This window comes from Schistocerca serialis, chromosome 6 (assembly GCF_023864345.2).
Source record: "Schistocerca serialis cubense isolate TAMUIC-IGC-003099 chromosome 6, iqSchSeri2.2, whole genome shotgun sequence".
Classification (NCBI taxonomy): Eukaryota; Metazoa; Arthropoda; class Insecta; order Orthoptera; family Acrididae; genus Schistocerca; species Schistocerca serialis.
The window spans coordinates 452079426-452101355 of NC_064643.1; the positions used below are offsets into that span (position 1 = coordinate 452079426).

Sequence of the window (21930 nt, forward strand, 5' to 3'; positions counted from 1 at the left end):
CAAATGTAGTAGTTCCTCAAAGGTCAGTGCTGACATCCTGAATTAGTTGAAAAACTTTGCACTGTCTTCACGTAACTCACTATATACAGTATAGAAGTGTCTGTATATTGTACGAATGGTGCGCATTTGGTGTTGCCAGTATTTACATTTACGATGTTCACGTCTGAATTTTCTTTTGATCAACAAAGCCAGAGCCAATACTTCTTCACCGAGTTCATATTATCGACTGCTAAGCAGAGAGAGAAAAAAAAAAAACGCGGGCACAGAAGCACGCTGCTCAGCAGCGCTACTGAAAATCGCCCATGTGTAAGAGGCCTAAAGGAGCAGATTCTTGGTGTGGTTACCAAAAAGCAAAAGAAAGTGGTCCAAATATACCATCATAAGCAATCTATTCCTGAACCTGTTATGAATGAAATGAAACCAATTTTTAGAGACCCTGTTTTGCCTAATAAATGTCTTATTGGGGGGGGGGGATACTCAGAATACGAATGAAAGTTGCGACCGCTGAATATGGGAAAGAGTACCCAAGAATGTTTTTGTAGGACAAAATACATTGGTGTACTAGATGCAGTGATATGTTTCAATGATGGAGTGATAAGAAGGTTGGAAGTCCTGAGAAACTGAGGCATACAATGTGGCTCTAATATGGAAGATTAATTGCTTGCGTGTGACAAACAGCGGGTGCATGAAGTTGAAAGAGTCACTCTTCAAGTTACCAAAGAAGCAAGAAGTGCTAAAAGGAATGACAAGAGGAAGCTTGAAGATGAAGAAATTCTGCAGGATGAAGACTATGATTCAAGAAAGTTCTGAGGCACAGTTTAATTGGACTCATCTTCATTCGCAATTTCCTGCAAGTTTTATTTTCAGAATTCAAGTACAAATATTCCTAACATTTATAAAGCATTGTTCTAATTTTTTTCTGTAACTTGCAATAGTCCATACTTATGTCGTAGACCTAAGCTTTATTGCAGAATCAACTAAATTATAGAAAAAAATAACATTTTAATTAGGAAAAAAATTATAAAAATTAAAATGTAAGAGGTGATATTTTTTATCCTTGTAATATACATAATAGGTGGAATAAATAGATCTAGTACCTCAGCCATCATGTCATGCATATCTCCTAAAAATATGGTCTCCTTCATATGTATAACATTGGATTAAATGGTACCTCAATTTGAGGAAGCATTTTGGAAAAAAAAAAATGCAGCAATTTCTTTGTAATTTTTTTAATAACCCTAAGCAAAAATCTGTAAAACATATACATTATAAACAATGCCTGAAAGAAATAAGTGTTGATTTTACATAATACTGAGCCAGAAAAATACCCTGTATCCTTAACTCCAGCTATCGCCTCGAAAACTTGTGGGATCATATCAACAACCATTTGGCTTACATTATTGATCTCCGTCTCAACTACTCCACCGCCAGTTTGAAATTGTTCTCGTATACTTCTAGCTTTCATTTTCCTTGCTTTCGCTTTCATTTCCTTCCAAATTGCTTTAGGCTGCTCTTGTGATCTTTGTGTAAGAGCTTCTGCGTTGTATTCAATGTGTATTTTTTCCCAAGCATCCTTTTTCCTATTTCGTTTGTTGGAATCGTGCTTTTTAGCTTCAATAGTAGTTATGTACTTTTTCATTATTTCAGGAAACCGCTCTTTTTCATTTTCTGGTATGTTTTTGAACATTTCTTGGCTACCTCCATGTTGCTGCTAGCTCGTATCTCAAACTGGCGCTTAAATGAATACGTGTCACCAACCAACAATGGACATTGGTAGCTGTAGATGACAGGGTTAACAATAGATTCGTCCATTAATACACATTTCTTTTTCATAATTCACAGATCTTATCATCAATTAGTACAATAGCATTTAGATTTTCCAATTTTAATAATTCAATTTAATAATCCTTTCTAGTTTCTAAAATTATAGCGACGAACATAAATTACGCAAAAGGTGATGAAATAATGTCTGCTGACAATCAATATTTTCCGAGAGGAAATGTAATGCACATGCCAGCAGTGTGCAGAAATGGCTTACTACATTAGTAAAAAGACGTTACTACTTTAGTTACAACAAAAGAAGTAAATAGAAATTGAGGTCTAAAAGAGTATATTACTACAGAAGTAATATACTGAAGTAGCCCAGCCTAAAAAAGTAAGTGTTACTACAAGAGTAATTTATATCAGTTTGTTGCTTGCCAACCTAAGACTAAGAATCTTATTCCTTGCAAGATTCTAGACCAGTTCTATAGGATTAAAGTCTAGATGCTGCATTGATAGTAGGAGGGGAACTACTTTCTTACAAAATTTTGTTTATGCAAAAACACGAGACGGTCCTTAATTAACAGTGAAAGTTCAGCATTCCTTGTCTCTACATATTTTCAGTTTTTTTCTGTCGATTTCTATATGGCTATCTGAAGTTTTCCTGTTACAGTCATAGAGGAGAAGTGAATATGATCTGAAATTGCATCCATTCACAACAATGAAATGTTGATTTCCACTGTTTTAAGGAAATATTATTTGTACACTCACTTTGCCAACACATAGTCACAGTGTATCAGCTCTGAATCCATGGTTTGTTTCAATAAACCTTTGGCCTTTTTAATTCTGAAGCTTCATTTTTTCACAAAAAATCTAATGAAATACACTTTTTTACATGTTCTCTCAGACATGCATAAAGATTTCTTCATTCCAGCATCTTTTAAAATTAAATACCATAGATCAAATAGTGTTTCTCAGAGTTTATTTGCTGGCCTCCAAATCCAATTCTGTGTGACAAAAACTACTGTTTTTGCAAGGATGTTTATTTCTTTGCAATACTCATATTGCCACAGAAATTGATAAATTATTTAGTGTACACTTTGCTTCTTCTTCTTTGGGGCAGATACCTGAAGCATGCTTCACTCAGCATCATGTTCCTCCTTTCATAATTTGCATACCACTGACTTAATTAACTTTTCTTAACACCTTCCTTTGGCCTCTCTGTTGACATTATCACACCTTTTACCTTCCTTCTCATTGTCAGCAAAATTTATGACAAACAGCTAGTTGGTATGGCTGTCAATGAATGTATTTTCTGTGGCTGCTCTCTGTGCTTACAGAGTAAGAACAATGAATGCTACTTTGAATTGGAACATGGCTGTACCTAACCATGCAACTAAGTTAGTTCCCACTACGACTGGGTATACAGTTTACCTTCGCAAGTAAAACAATTTGTGGTCACTACTTTCAAAATATAATCCATCTGAGATATGTATGTTTACATTAGTTCCTCACTCTGTTCAAAACATTTCAGTGTCTTGTTTACAATGAAGCTTTGCAGGAGCTCAACCATCTGCCTTGTGGCAGAGCACAAGGATATGATGCACTTATGAAGTAAACTGTGCATCTAATGCCACAGGTCTATTTCTTGTTGACAGAATGTATCATGGCACGACTCATGTCAAGGTAAAAAACAGTTAAACACGAATATGCCGTAACAAATGAATTGTTAGTAATGTGAATAGTCTCACTTCCTCAGTGTTGAGGTATACAAATGTGCACTACTTTACATGCTACTGGTATCGTTAGCGCCTACATAAAATATTTCAGGAAGAGAAAAGACTTAAAACGTATGACATAAGTATTAGCTAACACTTACGACAGCTGTAAGCAAAATATAACCACATACTATTTTTAAACATTTCTTACTAAACAAGGTTACAAGTGCACAACTTACATAAACAATTCGCTGCAATGCTTGTCTTATGTCATTCCTCTTCAGCTGGTCAACTTCTCCCAACTGTTTTTTCATATGATCTGATAAAATCACAACTGAATGGATTGAATTATGGAGTCCAGATTCCTTCGATTTACGAAAAGGATCAAAGGCAGTAAGAGACTGACTGAAAAACAAGATTCAGCACAAACATCATTTCAGTGACAGCACAGTCCACTGGAAGGAATTCGCAGATAATTGAAAAAAATATTGTAATTCTCTCTATCATGCTTTCAGAATTAACAGTTCTCCAACGTATCATCCTCTGCTTCCCAACAAAGGAACGGTTAGTTTCAAAAACTAGATAGTGTGTTCTTCTTACTTTTATATATGTCTACCAGCATTACTATACAATTTGCCACCTGAAGTAAATACTGGCCAGAAATTGTGTGTCAAAATTAGGGGAGAGTGTCCCATGGATATGATATGCAAAAGGGGGTGGCAATCTTTAAAACAGACATTTTTGGTGTAGCAGGATCTTCTCATGAAATTTCAGTCACCAACTTTCTCCTCGGAGTGTGAAAATATTTTGTTGGAGCGTATCTGCTTAGTGAGGAATTATCGTCTATGCTCACACAGAAAAATTTAAGAGTGCGTTTTTTCCTGTGTGCTATTCGAGAGTGGAACGGTAGAAAAATAGATTGAAAGTGGTTTGGCAAACCCTCTGCCAGGCACTTAATTGTGAAAAGCACAGTAGTCACATAGATGTAGATAATTTTTAAGTTTTTTTGACTGAATTTTCTTTTGATATAATTGTATACATTATGGCACACAGAGTGCACATAATACATGCACTACTGTTTCAGAGTAGAGTTGCTACCATTTACCAAAAAAAAAAAAATTCTAAACTATCATGTTTGTATAGTAAAAGGCTTGCAGCTTTCCCAGGGTGTGCATGCAGACAAGAAAAAAGTTCCCAGATTCTTCCTGGATTCTCAGTTAAAAATACACTCTCTCACAGGTGCATTTTTTCCATTTAAAGTGACAATATGCTTTCCCTCGAAACTGTACAACTTTATCAGTCCTTTGAAAAGTGAAGATTTTACTCCGGCACAGAAATTCCTGGCAGTTTAGGAAACAAAACCGTGCAAGAAACAACATGTTTTGTAAAGATCTTTGATTCGTGGCAACATTTACAGCGCTTATTTTCGTATTATGAGAAAGTACAGGGTGTCCCACTCAAACCTCCCTGATTTCAAAGACCCAGAAAACCGCAGTAGATACAACAATGAAAAATGCACCACATTGCAGAGCATCTCAGAGAATTTATTTATTTATCACCAATTCACGTCTACATGTGAACCATTTGTAGCACGAAGAATATCGAGCCTATATTCAATTTCTTGCCAAGTTCTTTGTAACATTTCCTCTGTTATTGTTGCAATTGCATTAGTGATACAATGTCAAAACGTACGAATATTGTCCACTTTGGTTGCATACACGCGATCCTTGAGGAATCCCCATATGAAGAAATCAAGCGGCATAATGTCGAGTGAACGTGGTGGCCATGCAATGGGTCCTCCACGTCCGATCCAATGACTGGGAAACTTCCTATCCAGAAACTTGCGAACAGCCATTGACCAATGCAGAGGAGCTCCATCTTGTTGAAAAATAATGTTGGGTTGCAAATCTTGTATCTGAGGGTACACAAACTGCTCCAACATGTCCAGATACACTGACCCATTCACTGTTTGTTCGGCAAAGAAGAACGGTCCAACAATCCTGTCGTGCATTAGCCCGCACCAGAAGTTTAGTTTAGGGCTATCATGAATATGTTCAATGACAACACACAGATTTTGCGAACCCCAAATCTGAACATTATGCCTATTAACCCTTCCTGATATATGAACGGTTGCCTCATCTGAGAATAAACATCTTTCCAGGAAGCTGGCATCCTTATCAATATGCTGCAGCATTATCTGCAGCAAACTGTGGTCGGCGTGGTTTGTCATTCGACGTCAGATGTTGCAGCATTTGCACTTTGTAAGCACACACACAAAGATGCTGGTGAACTACACGATGCAATGTTGGTCAAGGCATATCAAGTTGATTAGATGCTTGACGAACTGACTTACATGGGCTTCTGACAAACATTTGACTGATGCCCTCCACTGTCTCTTCTGAAACTCCATAACATGCGCTACCAGAATGTTTCAGAACACTTCCTGTCGCCAGAAACTTCCTATACCATTCCTTAATTGTTTCCACATCCAGTGGGTCACATTTATACACACAATGATAATTTCTTTGCACAGTAATCAGTGATTCTGTTTCTGCATACCACACTACCGCTTGCGCGCACTGCTGTGGAGTCGCAATTTTCACTTCATGTGACCATGCTGCATCCGTCGACAATACTTGGCAGTTCTAACATGGGAATATAAATTCTTTGAGATGCTCTACAATATGGAGCATTTTTCATTGTCATATCTACTGTGGTTTTTCTCTCCTGGGTCCTCAAAATCAGGGAGGTTTGTGTGGGACACCCTGTATAAACACAAATTCCACCAAATACAGTACAATGGCTTCCGAAGCAAAGAAACCTAGATTGTCAACCAATTATAGCTCATGTCATACGACTGCACTAGCCGATGACAGCTGATATTCAGAGCAATAAGGACATGTGATGTAATCAGCCAATAGCAACATCATTAGTAAGCAACATGAACACACAAATGAGAAAAGTTAATGGCCTAAATTAATACACATACATACAGTTACAAGAAAAGCTAAGCTGTCATATATATTATTTACCAGTATGGAAGAATTAAAAGAAATATGACAAACTAACCTTTAAACTTGGTCTTTATTAGCATGTGTTACCCTTTAAGATATGAAATACAAATGTGCCAGTAAAATTTTAAGTAATGGCATAAATGACTGGTCTTTTTGGCCCAAAATTTTTCTTAGTGCCTCGTCCACAGTGTTAAATTTTGAATGACAGTCTGACGTTCCAAGATTTAAGAAATTCATCACACATTCTCGCACGTAACATAATTTGACTTGCTTAAAAGGAAATTTAGTCTGACAGTAATGCTTCTCAAACCGCCATTCACTAAATCTTCCCACCACCTCTTTGAAATATAACAAGTTGTGATGTCACGCTCATCAAAACGAGGCCCACGAGAAAAACACATCAAAAGCAGTTTGTTGTTACGAAGTATTGCATCGTCTGTGACACATTTTGCTGACAACAGATGCATATATGTAGACTGTGTTCTTTTTTTTTGTTGTAAACGATGCATTTTCTTTGCAACTGAAGCTTTATTTCAGTGTTGCTCTCTCATTTATGTTTTATTGCTGCAGTATTATTCTGCAGTAGTGGGCTAAAGTAAAATTCTCTGTTAGAGTATGAGTTCTTACCAGTCAAAATTGCAAAAATTTAATGGAAAACTAAAACAATGAAAAATTCCCAAAAATCTAAAAAAAAAATCCTGTGTTTTCCCTTATTTCTCCCAGATGAAAAAATTCCCAGGTTTTTCCCAGATTTCCCAATTGCCCCAGGCTGTATTACACCCTGCTTTAACCAAGTTATTAAAATTGTTCAATTATGTTTATTTACATGTTGCAAATTGTTTATTTACATTAATGTAAAAGTCAGGAATGTTGGTTCAATGTCCATAAATGAAATACACTGTAAGTTTCACTCTCTGGATTCCTTATGCATTCACTGTCTTGTTTATTTGGTACATATTATCATCATTTGATTGCAGAGCTAATTTTCATAGATTTGTTATCACTTAAGATATGCTAACATCTCACAGATTTGAATAAAGGAACACAATGACACAATGACACAAAGTGGCTGAAAAATGTTTGTGTACTACAAACAAAACAGTGTTTTGCATACAGGCAGACTGTATACCCAATAATTTTATCAGCAAACATTGCAAATGCAGGTGCAGCAAATCCAGATGATGAATACCAAAGAATTTTCTTTTCACTTCTCTTCACATTTATTAACCATAAATTTACTTTCAATGATTAGCTTTCTTGTGTTTATGAACATCAACATAACACATACTGGTAAGCTGCAGCAACTAGGAAAAGTTTCACAAAGTTCGCAACTGTTGCAATGATTGACTGAGAGCATTACACTGTGCTTGCTGCATCCAGGCAGACTCACTACAGACGTACCCATTTTGATTACTGGGTGGTGACTGAATTGTTATATTCCTTAAGGGTAACATCACCAAACACTGATTAACTGCTGCTTTGCAAACAACACCCACTTATATACGTATGTATTAAAAAAACCATATTATGGTAAAATACAGGACTATTAAATTTTACATACTAACATAAAAGACAGGAAAACTGAAACATACAATAAACAGTGAAGAAAATCTGTTTCATCAAAAGCTATATAATCAGAAAATTTCATGATAACAGGTACTATTTTAGAGAGGGAAGATTTAATGTGCACAGGGATATCCAAAGCCAAGATATTCTGGAAAGTTACATTTTATAATTTGGAAATTTAAGCAACTAACATGTTACTTTACTGAAAGCATATAATTTTGAAATCAGAAAAGTCATGACTACAATATTATAACAGGAGAATTTTAACAGGACAGCATTTTAATATTGGAACACAGTAGAAAATGAAGTTTTATGATCCGAATAATGTTTGAAATATTAAACTTTTTCAGAAAAACTAAAATGTTTGCTTCAAGAGGAGGACTAAGGCTTTCAAATAAGATATTTTTCTAGTGACTGAAAATTGTGATCTCTAAAGAAAAAAATGGTGGCTGTTCTCTCCATCATCAGTGAAATGATCATTTTCTAACATTCAGATATACCTTTTCTGGCATGTTCTGAGCGTTATCATGATATAACAAGATTTTATTAAATGTAACAATATGTGCATATTTGAATGTTTGACTTTTTCCCTCAAAGCACTCACTTATTCAATATCAGACCTTGAAAAACGTAATCTAAATCTATTTACCCCCTTAATTTCCAGTATCTATATGTTAATGCCAGATAAAGATTAACAGCTATGAAAACTGAAAAGATAAACATAACATAGAACGAAAAGCTTCAAAACACACTCAACTGAAGGTTGTACAATTGTCACCTTAAGCCTACATTGCAATGATTTTAGGCTATTCTTTGTACAAGTGGGTAAGTAGCTGCTGACATATATGCATGTACATGTACATAATCCCCCCCCCCCCCCGAGACATTGATATTTGACTGTAACAGTTATGTCCACCTATTGACACTGCTAGCAGTCGAGTCTCCTCATCAAACCCTCTTTATTCAACTGAACTCGATATTTTTCTTGATTTATAAAACTGTACATCAGTCTCACCTTACTTCAAATATTTCTCTCACTTTCCTGTACATATAGCATTCTGAAAATAGCCAGTCACTATTGAACCACTTGTGTTTGTTAGTTTTTGTTTCTTCTTCCAGGACTGAATTCCAGATTTCAATGTCAGAGCTATTTGATTTAAGTGGTGTCAGTGGTTTGTTTGTCTGAATTTCATTCTTCAACTGTGAAAATGCACCAATGACGGTTTTTAGCTCTTCTCTTGCTACCTGCAACACAATAATGATAATTAGTCTGCTAAGTATCAATTTCATAATGTCTTATTTTAAGATATAAGCAACTAGGTATGTGCCATTTAAAAGAACAAAGGCAAATAAATTTAAGCAGCTGTTAAATCTTATGAAACACACACACACACACACACACACACACACACACACATACACACACACACACAAACAAACAAACAAACAAACAAACAACCTTCACTTTAAAACACCACTTTTTCTGAAGCAATCATAATCATTTAGACAGAAGAACAAGAGATAAGTTGGATACCCTGGCACACAGACATTTTCTTTTGACAGGCAAACCAACTAACTTCACTTCACATCTTAATTTCCTCTGACAATTGCACACTAGAGTCATCAAGTTTCATTTTGAGTGACAAGGATTCCATCTAGCATCCCAGGAATAAATAGTGCCCAACATCTGTGCAGCGCTCTAAGCAATACAGGGTTCTGAAGTGTCAGCTATCCAACACTTCAAATAAAAATGTTTAATAATACCAAGAAACACTTTTTCTCCATGTGCTACACAATATATCAACTACTAATTTACACAGCTGCTGATGAACAAACTTACACCACATTCACCTGAAATGTTTGCTCATCACTGAGAAGCGCTACACAAAACTAAAATACATTGATAAACCAAAACATTACGACCACATGCTTAATGGCCTGTTTTTCCATCTTTGGAATGAAATACATCACTGATTCTGTGTATCAGTGATCCAACAATTTGTTGGTAGGTTTGTGGCGGTATGAAAAAGATGACTAAACCGAGTAATTCGTATTAATGACAAGCCACTGATTTGCACATGTGATGATGGCACCCAATAGCAACCCAGATGGATTCTGTAGGATTTACATCTGGCGAATTTGGTCGCTGAGACATCAACATGAGTTCATGCTCCCCAAACCACTGTAGCATGGTTCTGGCTCTGTCACACAGACAATTATACTCCTGAAAAACGACATCACAGTCGGGGAAGACATCAAACATGAAGGGATCAGGTGGTTCACGACATCAGCATGTTTTCAGTTATTACCACAGGTCCCATGCAAGCACAGGAGAATGTCTCCTATAGCATAATACTTCTCCCACCAGCCTGCGTCCATGGTGCACTGCACATTTTGAGCCACCATTCATCTCAATGACGATGTTTGTGGAGATGACCTGCAAAAATGTGATTCACCAGAAGAGCCAACAGGTTTCCATTGATCGACGATTGAATCTAAATGACCCCGTGTCAATTGCAATTGTAATTGATGATGTCATTGGGTCAACATGTGAACACTAGGGGTGGCCTGCTGCGAAGTTCATAGTTCAACAGTGTGCAATAAGCGGTGTGCTCTGAAACACTTGTACCTGCACCAGCACTGTGCTCTTTTGGCAAAGATGCACCAGATCACCATCTATCCTACTTTACAGAGCAGAAAAGCCTCAAAACCCCACGATCTTCGAAGAGTCATGGGCGTCCAATCATTTAGTGCCTAGGTGTAGTTTCTCAGTTCTTGTACATCTTTCTGTAGATGCTAATGATAACAGCACATGAACATTCAACCAGATTCACCATTTTCGAGATACTTGTTCACAGGGTCTACATAATAATAATCTGCCCTTTGTTAAAGTTGCTTATCTGAATGGATCCCATATCTTCACCAGGCTGATCCCCCATCCGTGTCTGCTTCACTTACATACTTCTGTTACCATGTCACAACCCCCGCAATGCATCAGGCGGCATCCAACCTCGCTGTGGACAGTGGTAATAATGTTTTGGCTGATCAATGTAAATAAATTTTAATTACAATATTATTAAAGTAGTTTATTTATGTAAACAATGTATATGTACTATTTACTCATAAATTAATCTGGTTCTGGCTGTGGATCCATCACAAACAAGACCAAAAAAAAGAGCAGTCAGAATTGGTGTAAGTGTTGCCAAAGGGGAGCTGTCATAGAATGAAACTGCCAAAATTTGCCACTGAATTTACGTGGGAAAAATTAGTTTCAGAGATGAACAAATAAGTACAAAATTTCTCCAGGTTGTGTTAGTATTATTTTTATGGTAGCTATGCTGTAATAAAATGGAAGGAAAAATTTCATAGCTGAAGAACCAGAGGTTTTAGAGAAAGATAACACTGTAGTTGGAAGAACAGGTATACCATTTTCTTTGCCCTGCTGCAAAATAAAAACATTAAATCTCCAAAAGTATTTATACCGACCCTAAACTTTCTGTAAGCATTGTATATGGGGCTAAAAATAATATGACACTGACATATTTATCACGAATTGTGGTTAACTGAAAAAATTTCTCTTTACTCTTCTGGTGGAAAAGTGCTGTTATTCTAGAAATAATTCAAAAGCCAAGATCGCTTAAATACTGTTTACTAGATGACCGGTTTCAACACACTAAAGGTGCCATTATCGGATCTGAATGTAGCTTAACATGTATAAATCATTTCGATATAACGATACATGAGGCAGACCAGCTGAATAAAATCATTGTCATAGAAATAAAAATTAAAAAGCAACTGCTCTCATGGTCATTCTATTCCATTTTTTATTTCTATGACAATGATTTTATATCAGCTGGTCTGCCTCACGTATCGTTATATCCAAATGATTTATACATGTTAAGCTACATTCAGATCCGATGATAGCACCTTTAGTGTGTTGAAACCCTTGGCTTTTGAATTATTTCTACAACAGAGTGATGTCCCCACAACACACACAGTATTTAAGCCATCTTGGCTTTTGAATTATTTCTACAGCAGGGTGATCGCCCCACAACACACTATGTGTTCACTGTTATTATTCTATCTAAAAATTCGATGAGGACAGTTTTACAGTCTGAACAAGCCTACAAGCCTGCAGTCTGGCTTCAGCTGCCAGAGACTGTGGCCGTGTGTGTGTGTGTGTGTGTGTGTGTGTGTGTGTGTGTGTGTGTGTCAGTCTGACAAAGGCCTTGTTGACCGAAAGCTCATTTTGTGTCAGGCTTTTTGTGCCTTTCTGCAACTCAGCATTTCCCTATATGGTGAGCAGCAACTATCCTTTTCATAATATGGTTACATTCCATGCCAGATTTTTCATTGCTTCGCTGTGGATTAATGGGTTTAAACAATCTGTATCACAGCCGAATGTGAAGAACCATTAATGTCAAAACAATCCACCTTCAAATGAGAAAATCATTTTCTTGCCATGCTGTGTCCAATGGCATTACCCATTACTCCATACATGGGGCAAATGTTTCTGGCTGCCCCCACTGCTGTCACCCCTCTATTAAAATCAAATAGAAGAATATGTCAGAAATGTTCCAAATTCTCCATTTGGCACTCCGTTTTCTGGCATCGACAGCTCCACTGACTATCTCCAAATGACAAAATTACAATATGTAAACTCAAACGGCAAATGTGAACTATAAATAAAAAATGATAATTGATAAATAAACTCATAGCAACCAGAATACCAACATGAAAAACAGACTATAAACCTATTATTTTCAAAATGAATGTATATTTGTGAGAGTCACATCAGTAAAGTTGAATTTTCCCGTGCATGTCCTGATTTCAATACTTGTGTGGAAAGTGTCTTCAGTAATACTTTTTGAGTGGATACAATCCTGCTTCTGCTTAAAAATAATATTCCACCCCTATTCTAGGTCAAATAGTTGGGAATGTTAGACAGTATATTTTTGTTACATCCTGTTAAGTTTTGCTACTGGGTTATCGAAGTTTGGTAACATACTGATAGCGCATGGCAGTTCGTCCTGCTCTCTAGTAACATAATATGGTATGCAGTCAGGCATTTTGTACGCCTTAATCTTTTTCTCATTCTTGAATGCTGGACAAATCAGTAAATGAAGCATGGTGTATTTCTGGGCAGTTTACATCAGCCCTGCCTGACAAAAAAGTGACACACCCAGGAAAGGAGGAAATGAAATGAAATGTCACACTTTGGGAGGATCTATGATGTTACTGTAGCGATTACAATATTGAGTCAAGTTTACAAAGAATTTGGCAGTATAAGTCCACTTATTAGTATGATGATGTACCCTCACTGGCCTGGATGCTTACACTGATTTGGGTGGGAGGGGTGTCATAACGCAATTGCATCCCCTCCTGAGGCAAGCTGTTGTATCTGGTCCTTGATACCTTGAATACTGGCACTGGGACAAAGTTAACATCTGAGATTGTCCCACAATGTTCCATCAGGGACAGATCTGACTAACTTGCTTGCCATGGAGTATTTCAACATCATGCAGACAGTTCATAGACACACGTGCCATGTGTGAATGAGCATTGTTCTGTTGAAAAATGATATCACAACATTGTCACATGAGAGCTAACATTTTAACAACCAGCCATTTATGCCATTATTTAAAGTGTTACTGGTACATATGTAATTGACATGTCTTAAAGAATAATATATACTACAAAAAAGACCAAGTTTCAAGATTTCTTTTTCATATTTACATTAGTTCTTTGATAGGTTGCAAATTTAAAATTATGGTGACAGAAAGTATGATTATCTCTCCAAAAACAAGTGCAAGATGAGTGACTGAGCAATTTCTTCTTCTTGTCCTTCCAAAATCTTGTATTCACTCAACAAACGTGAAATATCTGTAGCAGAATAACAGCAAAATGCAAAATCGAATGAGTTGTTGTGGTCTTCAGTCCAAAGACTGGTTTGACGCAGCTCTCCATGCTTCTCTATCCTATGCAAGCCTCTTCATCTCTGAGTAACTACTGCAACCTACATCCTTCTGAATCTGCTTACTGAATTCATCATTTGGTATCTCTCTACAATTTCCCCCCCCCCCCCCCCCCCCCACACTGCCCTCCAGCACTAAATTAGTGATCCCTTGATGCCGCAGAATGTGTCCAACCAACCGATCCCTTCTTATAATCAGGTTGTACCACAAATTTCTCTTCTCCCCAATTCTGTTCAGTACCTCTTTATTAGTTATGAGATGTACCCATTTAATCTTCAGCATTCTTCTGTAGCACCACATTTCAAAAGCTTCTATTCTCTTCTTGTCTAAACCGTTTATCATCCATGTTTCACTTCCATAAATGGCTACACTCCATACAAGTACTTTCTGAAAGGACTTCCTGACAAATCTATATTCGATGTTAACAAATTTCTCTTCTTCAACACACTTTCCATGCAACTGCCAGTGAACATTTTATATCCTCCGTACTTCGTCCATCATCAGTTATTTTGTTTCTCAAATAGCAAAACTCATCTACTATTTTAAGTGTCTCAATGCCTAATCTAATTCCCTCGGCTACGTTCCATTATCCTCATTTTGATTTGGCCGATGTTCATCTTATATCCTCCTTTCAACACACTGTCCATTCCATTCAACGGCTCTTCCAAGTCCTTTGCTGTCTCTGACAAAATTACAATGTCATCAGCAAATCTCAAAATTTTTATTTCTTCTCCCTGGACTTTAATTCCTACTCCAAATTTTTCTTTGGTTTCCTAGGCTGTTTACTCAATATACAGATTGAATAACTTAAGGGATAGGCTACAACCCTGTCTTGCTCACTTCTCAACCACTGCCTCCCTTTTGTGCCCCTCGACTCTTATAACTGCCATTTGGTTTCTGTACAAATTGTAAATAGCCTTTCGTTCCCTGTACTTTACTCCTGGCACCTTTAGAATTTGAAAGAGAGTATTCCAGTCAACATTGTCAAAAGCTTCCTCTAAGTCTACAAATGCTACAAATGTAGGTTTGCCTTTTCTTAACCTAACTTCTATGAGAAATCGAAGGGTCAGTATTGCCTCGCATGTTCCTACATTTCTCCGGAATCCAAACTGACCTTCCCTGAAATCGGCTTGTCCTCGGAATATGACGCACGTCTCATACATCTTGCACACCAGATGGAAGAGTTTTGTCATGAATGACTCTCCCACAGCTATCAGTAGCTCTAATGGAATGTTGCCAACTCCCGGGGCCTTGTCTAAACTTGAGTCTTTCAGTGCTTTGTCAAATTTTTCATGCACCATTATTTCTCCCTTCTCATCTTCATCTACATCCTCTTCCATTTCCATAATATTGCCCTCAAGTACATCTCCCTTGTACAGACCCTCTATATATTCCTTCCAGCTTTCTGATTTCCCCTCTTTGCTTAGGATTGGTTTTCCATCTGAGCTATTCTCATTCATACAAGTGGTTCTTTTCTCTCCAAAGGTTTCTCTAATTTTCCTACAGGCAGCATCTGTCTTAGCCCTAGTGGTATAACTTTCTACATCCTTACATTTGTTCTCTAGCCATTTCTGCTTAGCCATTTTGCGCTTCCTGTCAATCTCATTTTTTAGACATTTTTATTCCCTTTCGCTTGCTCCATTTATTGCAATTTTATATTTTCTCCTTTTGTCAATTAAATTCAATATCTCTTGTGTTACCCAAGGATTTCTACTAGCACACATCTTTTTACCTATTTGATCCTCTTATACGTTCACTATTTCATCTCGTCAGTCGCTCCCTAATGCTTCCTCTGAAACTCTGAACAACTTCTGGTTTTTTCAATTTATCCAGGTCCCATCTCCTTAAATTTGCAGATTTTTCAGTTTTAATCTGTAGTTCATACCCAATAAATTGTGGTCAGAGTTGACATCTACTGTTGGAAATGCCTTACTATTTAAGATCTGGTTCCGAAATCTCTGTCTTAGCATTACATAATCAATCTGAAACCTTCCAGTGTCTCCAGGTCTCTTCCACATATGCAACCTTCTTTCATGGTTCTTAAACCAAGTGTTAGCTATAATTAAATTATGCTCTGTGCAAAATTCTACCAGGCGGATTCTCTTTCATTCCTTTCACCCAGTCCATATTCACCTACAACTTTTCCCCCTCTTCCTTTTTCTACTATCGAATTCCAGTCCCCCGTGACTACAAAATTTTTATCTCCCATAACTATCTGAATAATTTCTTTTATCTCATCATACATTTCCTCAGTCTCCTCCTCATCTGCGGAGCTATTTGGTATATAAACTTGTACCACCGTGGTCGATGTGGGCGTCGTGTCTATCTTGGCAACAATAATGTGTTCACTATGCTGTTCATAGTAGCTTATCCGCGTTCCTATTTTTTTATTCCTTATCAAACCTACTCCTGCATTACCCCTATTTGATTTTGTATTTACAACCGTGTATTCACTTGACCAGAAGTCCTGTTCCTCCTGCCTCCGAACTTCACTAATTTGCACTATATGTAACTTCAACCCATCCACTTCCCTTTTTAGACTTTCTAACCTACCTGCCTGATGAAGGAATCTGACATCCCATGCTCCGATCCGTAGAACGCCAGTTTTGTTTCTCCTGATAACAACGTCTTCCTGAGTAGTCCCCGCACGGAGATCCAAATGGGGGACTATTTTACTTTTGGAATATTTTACCCAAGAGGATGCCATCATCATTTAACCATAGAGTACATCTGCGTGCCCTCAGGAAAAGTTACGGCTGTAGTTTCCCCTTGCTTTCAGCCATTTGTAGTGCCAGCAGAGTAAGGCCGTTTTGGTTTATGTTACAAGGCCAGATCAGTGAACCATGCAGACTGTTGCCTCTGCACCTACTGAAAAGTAGCTGCCCCTCTTCAGGAAACACATTTGTCTAGCCTCCCTCCATCATGGTTGGGCCTATGGTACGGCTATATGTTATCACTGAGGCATGCAATCCTCTCCACCAATGTCAAGGTCAATGGTTCAATGGAGGGGGGGGGGGGGGGGGGGGGGGCATCTAATGAGTACATCTAATGTGTACTTACGCAAAATAATGACAATGTGATCACATATCGGCTCAATTGTTCACAACAGCAGCTTTTAAATTCGCTAGTTTCTTTCAAAATAATTCTAGAAATTGACAACAGAAGGCAGTACCTGTCCAGGGACAGGTAGTGAGATGTCTGTACAGTTCTCATATGAAATGAATCCAGTTTCTGAGTGACAGGTTGCTCGCGCGTCAACAAAATCGTGGCCTGAGCTACACTCCGGCGCGGTCTTTTGAACACAGTGCTGTAGCCCAAGTTATGATTGGACTTGGACACTACAGTGTTAACACATGAGGGTGTTTGTGATTTGTCATTGTGCTATCAGAAATCCCTCAATCACTACTAGCATTGACCTGAAAGCTTACCTGACCAATGGCGTGGGATGACACAGAAAACCTCAAGAAGTCCATAACATGTTCTCAGAGGGTGGGTGGGGTAGTGAAAGTGTTATAATGTGCCTGGTGCACAGTATGGCAAATCCTCCCTAGTGGTGGTCAGACATGGTTAAGCAAAACCTTGACGATGCGTATCCTTGCCCTCACTTTCCATGCAGTTCAACATCGGGCCACTGCCACATGGGAGTGCCTCACAAACCTGGATATTGCATGATTCAATCAGCTGGCCAAACGGACACTTACAATGAGCTCTCTTTCATTTTTTTGTCAGGTGTTGATACCACTGTCTCTCACAAGTGTGCAGCATCTCCATGTCCTTCACAGTGATTCCTCAATATCTGACGCTGTTTATGGCCCTTGTAGACAACATTACATGCAAGCAACCCTAATGCACTCTGGTGGCTGTTCTACACTGCACAGAGAACTGCAATTCTAATCATTTATGTACTCACCAATGGTGTATGTGTGCATACAAAGTTACTCTGACATCCAACTATGTCTTATCTGTGCTTTGCTTTTTTTATCAGGCAGTGTAACAGACTAGTTGCTCTCATGGTCTGTCTTGATGTGTTGATGCTCTGCAACATGCAATCATTAATTGAGTGGGAAGATGTATATCCGAAACTCAGGCACTTAACAGGTGTGAAAACATGAGGTTTAATGTTGCCCTTACATACTATAACCTTTACCATCTCGGGTATAGCATTCCCATCAAAGGTATTGGTCTAGATCAAAGTAGCAATACCCTCTGTTATCTTTTGATCCTCTCTAAATGCAACACTCAGAGTGTAACTGTGTCACTTCACGTTATTGCACTATTTTGTCAGTTTGTAAAGTGAGGTCTTAATGAAAGATGAGACCCTGAGGTATTAAGTTTGTTGTAAGGAGTGATGGTGACTAGTAACCTCCTAAGATTGTCACAGGTGTGAACTGTCTGTAATTTCTTAGTGCTCAGTGTTTTGATCAACAGATTCGTTTCATGTCTTTTCTCAGTTTTTCACATCTAGCTCCGTTGTTGTGAAATATTTTATGCCAGTTCTGGGGTAAGCTAAGTATTGGGTAAATTACTCAATTCTCGTCTGTGGTGTGTAGTGCCCAAAGACGAAAAAGTTACTGGGTTATATTTCTCTATCCTATAATTCTGTTTTCTATCTGAGGTGACCATGTGAACACAGTAACTCATCTGGACAGTCTGATACATTTCACTGCAGATGAACTATCCTGATGCTACTCATTTCATTTGTATCCCCTCTCCATGGGTGCCACCCATTACAAAAGTGCCTATCTGCCATACATCAGAGTCCTAACGTCCCGGAATGGACATTCATGGGGAGTTTACAGCACAGGCATTGGTAGTAGACTGCAATGTCTGTGGGCTATTATGTTGTTGTTACATAATGAACCATCATCTCCTTCATAACAAATTTACTATAATGGTAGCTTTTGGGTGTCCGCATAAATCAACGCAAATGTGGGGTGTGCGGAATCTTCACAGGAAATGAAAGTGTTGCACATCACAGAATGCATCTTAGTTGTCCTGATAACAGTTGCTATCAATGTGTTAACTCACCTATGATGGAACTCCTTTTAGTCGCCTTTTGCAACAGTGAGTTATCTGAGTCTATTTTAGCAACTCATCACTCTCATGCAGATATGACATGTCATGATGGGGCATTGTTATCTGCCTTTTATGACACTAGCTTTCTGATTTGTTTTCTTCTCATCAGTCTACTGCTCTCGTCAGCACTGCACATTACACTTCCAATCAACAGCACAAACTGGCGCACCAGAAAGAATGAGAACTGAAGCATTCAAGATGTGGTGCTATGGAAGAATGCTGAAAAAGTGAGCTGATAATAAAAGAGATGAGACGGTTCTCTGCAGAATCGGTGAAGAAAGCAATATATGGAAGAACATCAGGGAACAACTTTCGTGGCACCAGAAGCATTTGTAGAGGGCAAACAACATGTTAAGGTACCCTACATAAGGGAGGAAGCTGTAGTGGACCACATCAACCCAACCCAATGACTGAAAATCAACAGCAATGATTTGATGCAAACTCCATTCTCATTCCTATTTCATCATTTTATTTTAGATTAACAACATTTCTTTTGAAGTTATGGGCCTACAATACAGAGCAACTACTGTCAGTCAGTTAGTACCTATTTGAGACCAGTAAACAAGTTTCTGCCTGATTAACTAATTTCTTATTATTGCTTAATATGAACAGTGTCCTTTAGAGGGACTGCAGACATGTATGAAATAGTTTCTGATAATTATATCCCAACAAATTTTTCCAGGATTAAAACTTTCCAAAACAACTGCATTGCAGCATGATGTAGTCATCTCCATACAAATAATGTATTCCCAAAAAATTTTCTTCACTGAATATCATTCTTTGCCATAATTATTACATCATTAACATTTTTTCTTTTAAAAAATGCATGGAATGTTACAGCACAGCTATGCTCTTACATCATATAGCTTCATGAATTTTAAGTTTGTTGATCTTACTCTAATTTCCAAATAAAAGACAAATTTTGCTAAGTGCATGATTATCCAAGTAAAATTTTGGTGTATCATAAAAAATTATGTTAACAAAAGAAATGAAGACTGCTTCAAGGACTTTACCTCTCCATGTTCTTTAATGATTTCTTCCTTGTCACGCACTAAATGATCAATGACCTGGGTCAATATAATGGGTAGCCGATCCTTCACTGTTGCATACGCAAAACTCCTGAAAAATATAAATTGCATTCAGTATTACTAATGTATTTGTCCAAGGATTCTACAATCATACGTGATCTGCCAACTTAATACAAGGAAAACGTAAGTAACATACAGTATGTAGACATATGAATATACAAGAGTGACTAACGAGCAGAGTGCAGGACAAGTTGTAGGCTATGACATTGTTGGAGGAATCGTCTCCGCATTTACATTATGATATTTACGAAAACAACAAAAAATGTAAAAAAAATCAGGATTCCAGAAAGAACATAAGCCTTTAATATCACAAAACTGAGGTCCATGTCTTTGACTGTCAGTTATACCTACTGTGTAGTTCTCTTAAATTTTACATACTTGGAACAAGTTTGCTTAACACATACACCAGCAATCGCCTTTTTTTATCCTCTTGTTGTTAGTAATCCTTAACGGTGTAGTACATAATATTTAAAATTCCTACTTTGACTGCAAATATATGTAGGCCTTCCATCTCCTTGGACAAATTATCACGCAGTTTTAATCCCTGTGTTCATGTTTTAAGCATTTCATAGAATCTCATATGTCAGAATTGGGTGATTACAGAAACGGCACGCCACCACAAGGTACTAGCTGTTAAACACTGATGATATGAGTGTAATGGCTGATGACATTCTCTTTGTCTGTATCTACTTGTGTTTATTTCACGTCATTGGACAATAACTATTCATTCCCAAAAGCTTTGTGTTTGGATTGTACTCACTTGATTTCGAATTTTCTTAAAGTTATAGCAGGTACCACAATCTTTATTCTGTGTTCTCACAAGCCAAACCGTACAGGAATTTTTCAAAACGCGAATAAATACAGAGAAATATTTCTTCGAGACTTCTGTAGAAATATGTAATTCTTTATATGCATTTTTTAATTTAATTTTATTTATTTATTTATTTTGCATTTTACAGGAAGCACACATAAGAACTCTTAAATAACGACGGTCACACTCACTGTAATGCACGATTTTTGAGATAACAAGTAAATTAAATTTACCTCATATACTGAGCGCTGAGTGGCACACCTGGTGGAGTTTCCACATCAATGCAATCTTCATTCGAACGCATTGCAAATAAAATACAAATATGCAAAAAGTTAAAAAGCCACTCGAACAACTGCATCAGTCCAGCGACCTAAACCTGAGAAAAGTCTTTGCATATGCACGCATTTCGATCTTTATGTAACGTTCTTGTTATCAAATCACACGCGTCTAGAAAAAAACGAAATTAATGATACCTTACATCTGCAGCTTCGCTTCCGAAGCGCAAGTCTAATTATAATGCCCACTCTGTTTGGCATACAAATACGAAACTCAAATAACACGTGCCAACAATACTAATGAACTCAAGAGGGAAAACAACATAGAGTTTCACACTTGCAGACGACACAATTGTAAACAAACATGACGCAACTTTAGCAGCGTATTTTTTTTAGTACTGGTCGCTATTCTTTGGTTCAGAGATAATTTCTTCGTAAGTTTCAAGGTTAGCAACAATACGAGTTATTGTATAGAGTGTCAACAATAGAAGCAAAAAATCCCTAAACGCGATATTTCGCATGTATGGTGAGGGAGCTTTGCTTTGTATTGGGTTCAGGTTAAGGTCATAGGTGACGTAAAGTGTGGTTGATCTTTACACTTCTTTGCAAGCTATCAATTACGACGGAAGTTGTCAGTTGCCTATTT

At 37.5% G+C, this 21930-nt stretch overlaps 1 protein-coding gene across 1 annotated transcript in view; it reads right to left on the reverse strand.

Moving 5' to 3' along the window:
- The window catches only part of LOC126484019 (damage-control phosphatase ARMT1-like), a 55110-nt gene extending 33430 nt beyond the window's left edge, over nt 1–21680 (reverse strand). Inside the window, exons 1-4 of the mRNA XM_050107344.1 lie at nt 21243–21680; nt 20124–20229; nt 9075–9304; nt 3719–3884 (exon numbers count right to left, since the gene is read on the reverse strand). Of these exons, the coding sequence (XP_049963301.1) occupies nt 3719–3884; nt 9075–9304; nt 20124–20229; nt 21243–21367 (627 nt within the window). The 5' untranslated portion in view covers nt 21368–21680. The remainder of the gene's footprint in view (nt 1–3718; nt 3885–9074; nt 9305–20123; nt 20230–21242) is intronic.
- Nucleotides 21681–21930: the final 250 nt, after the last annotated feature.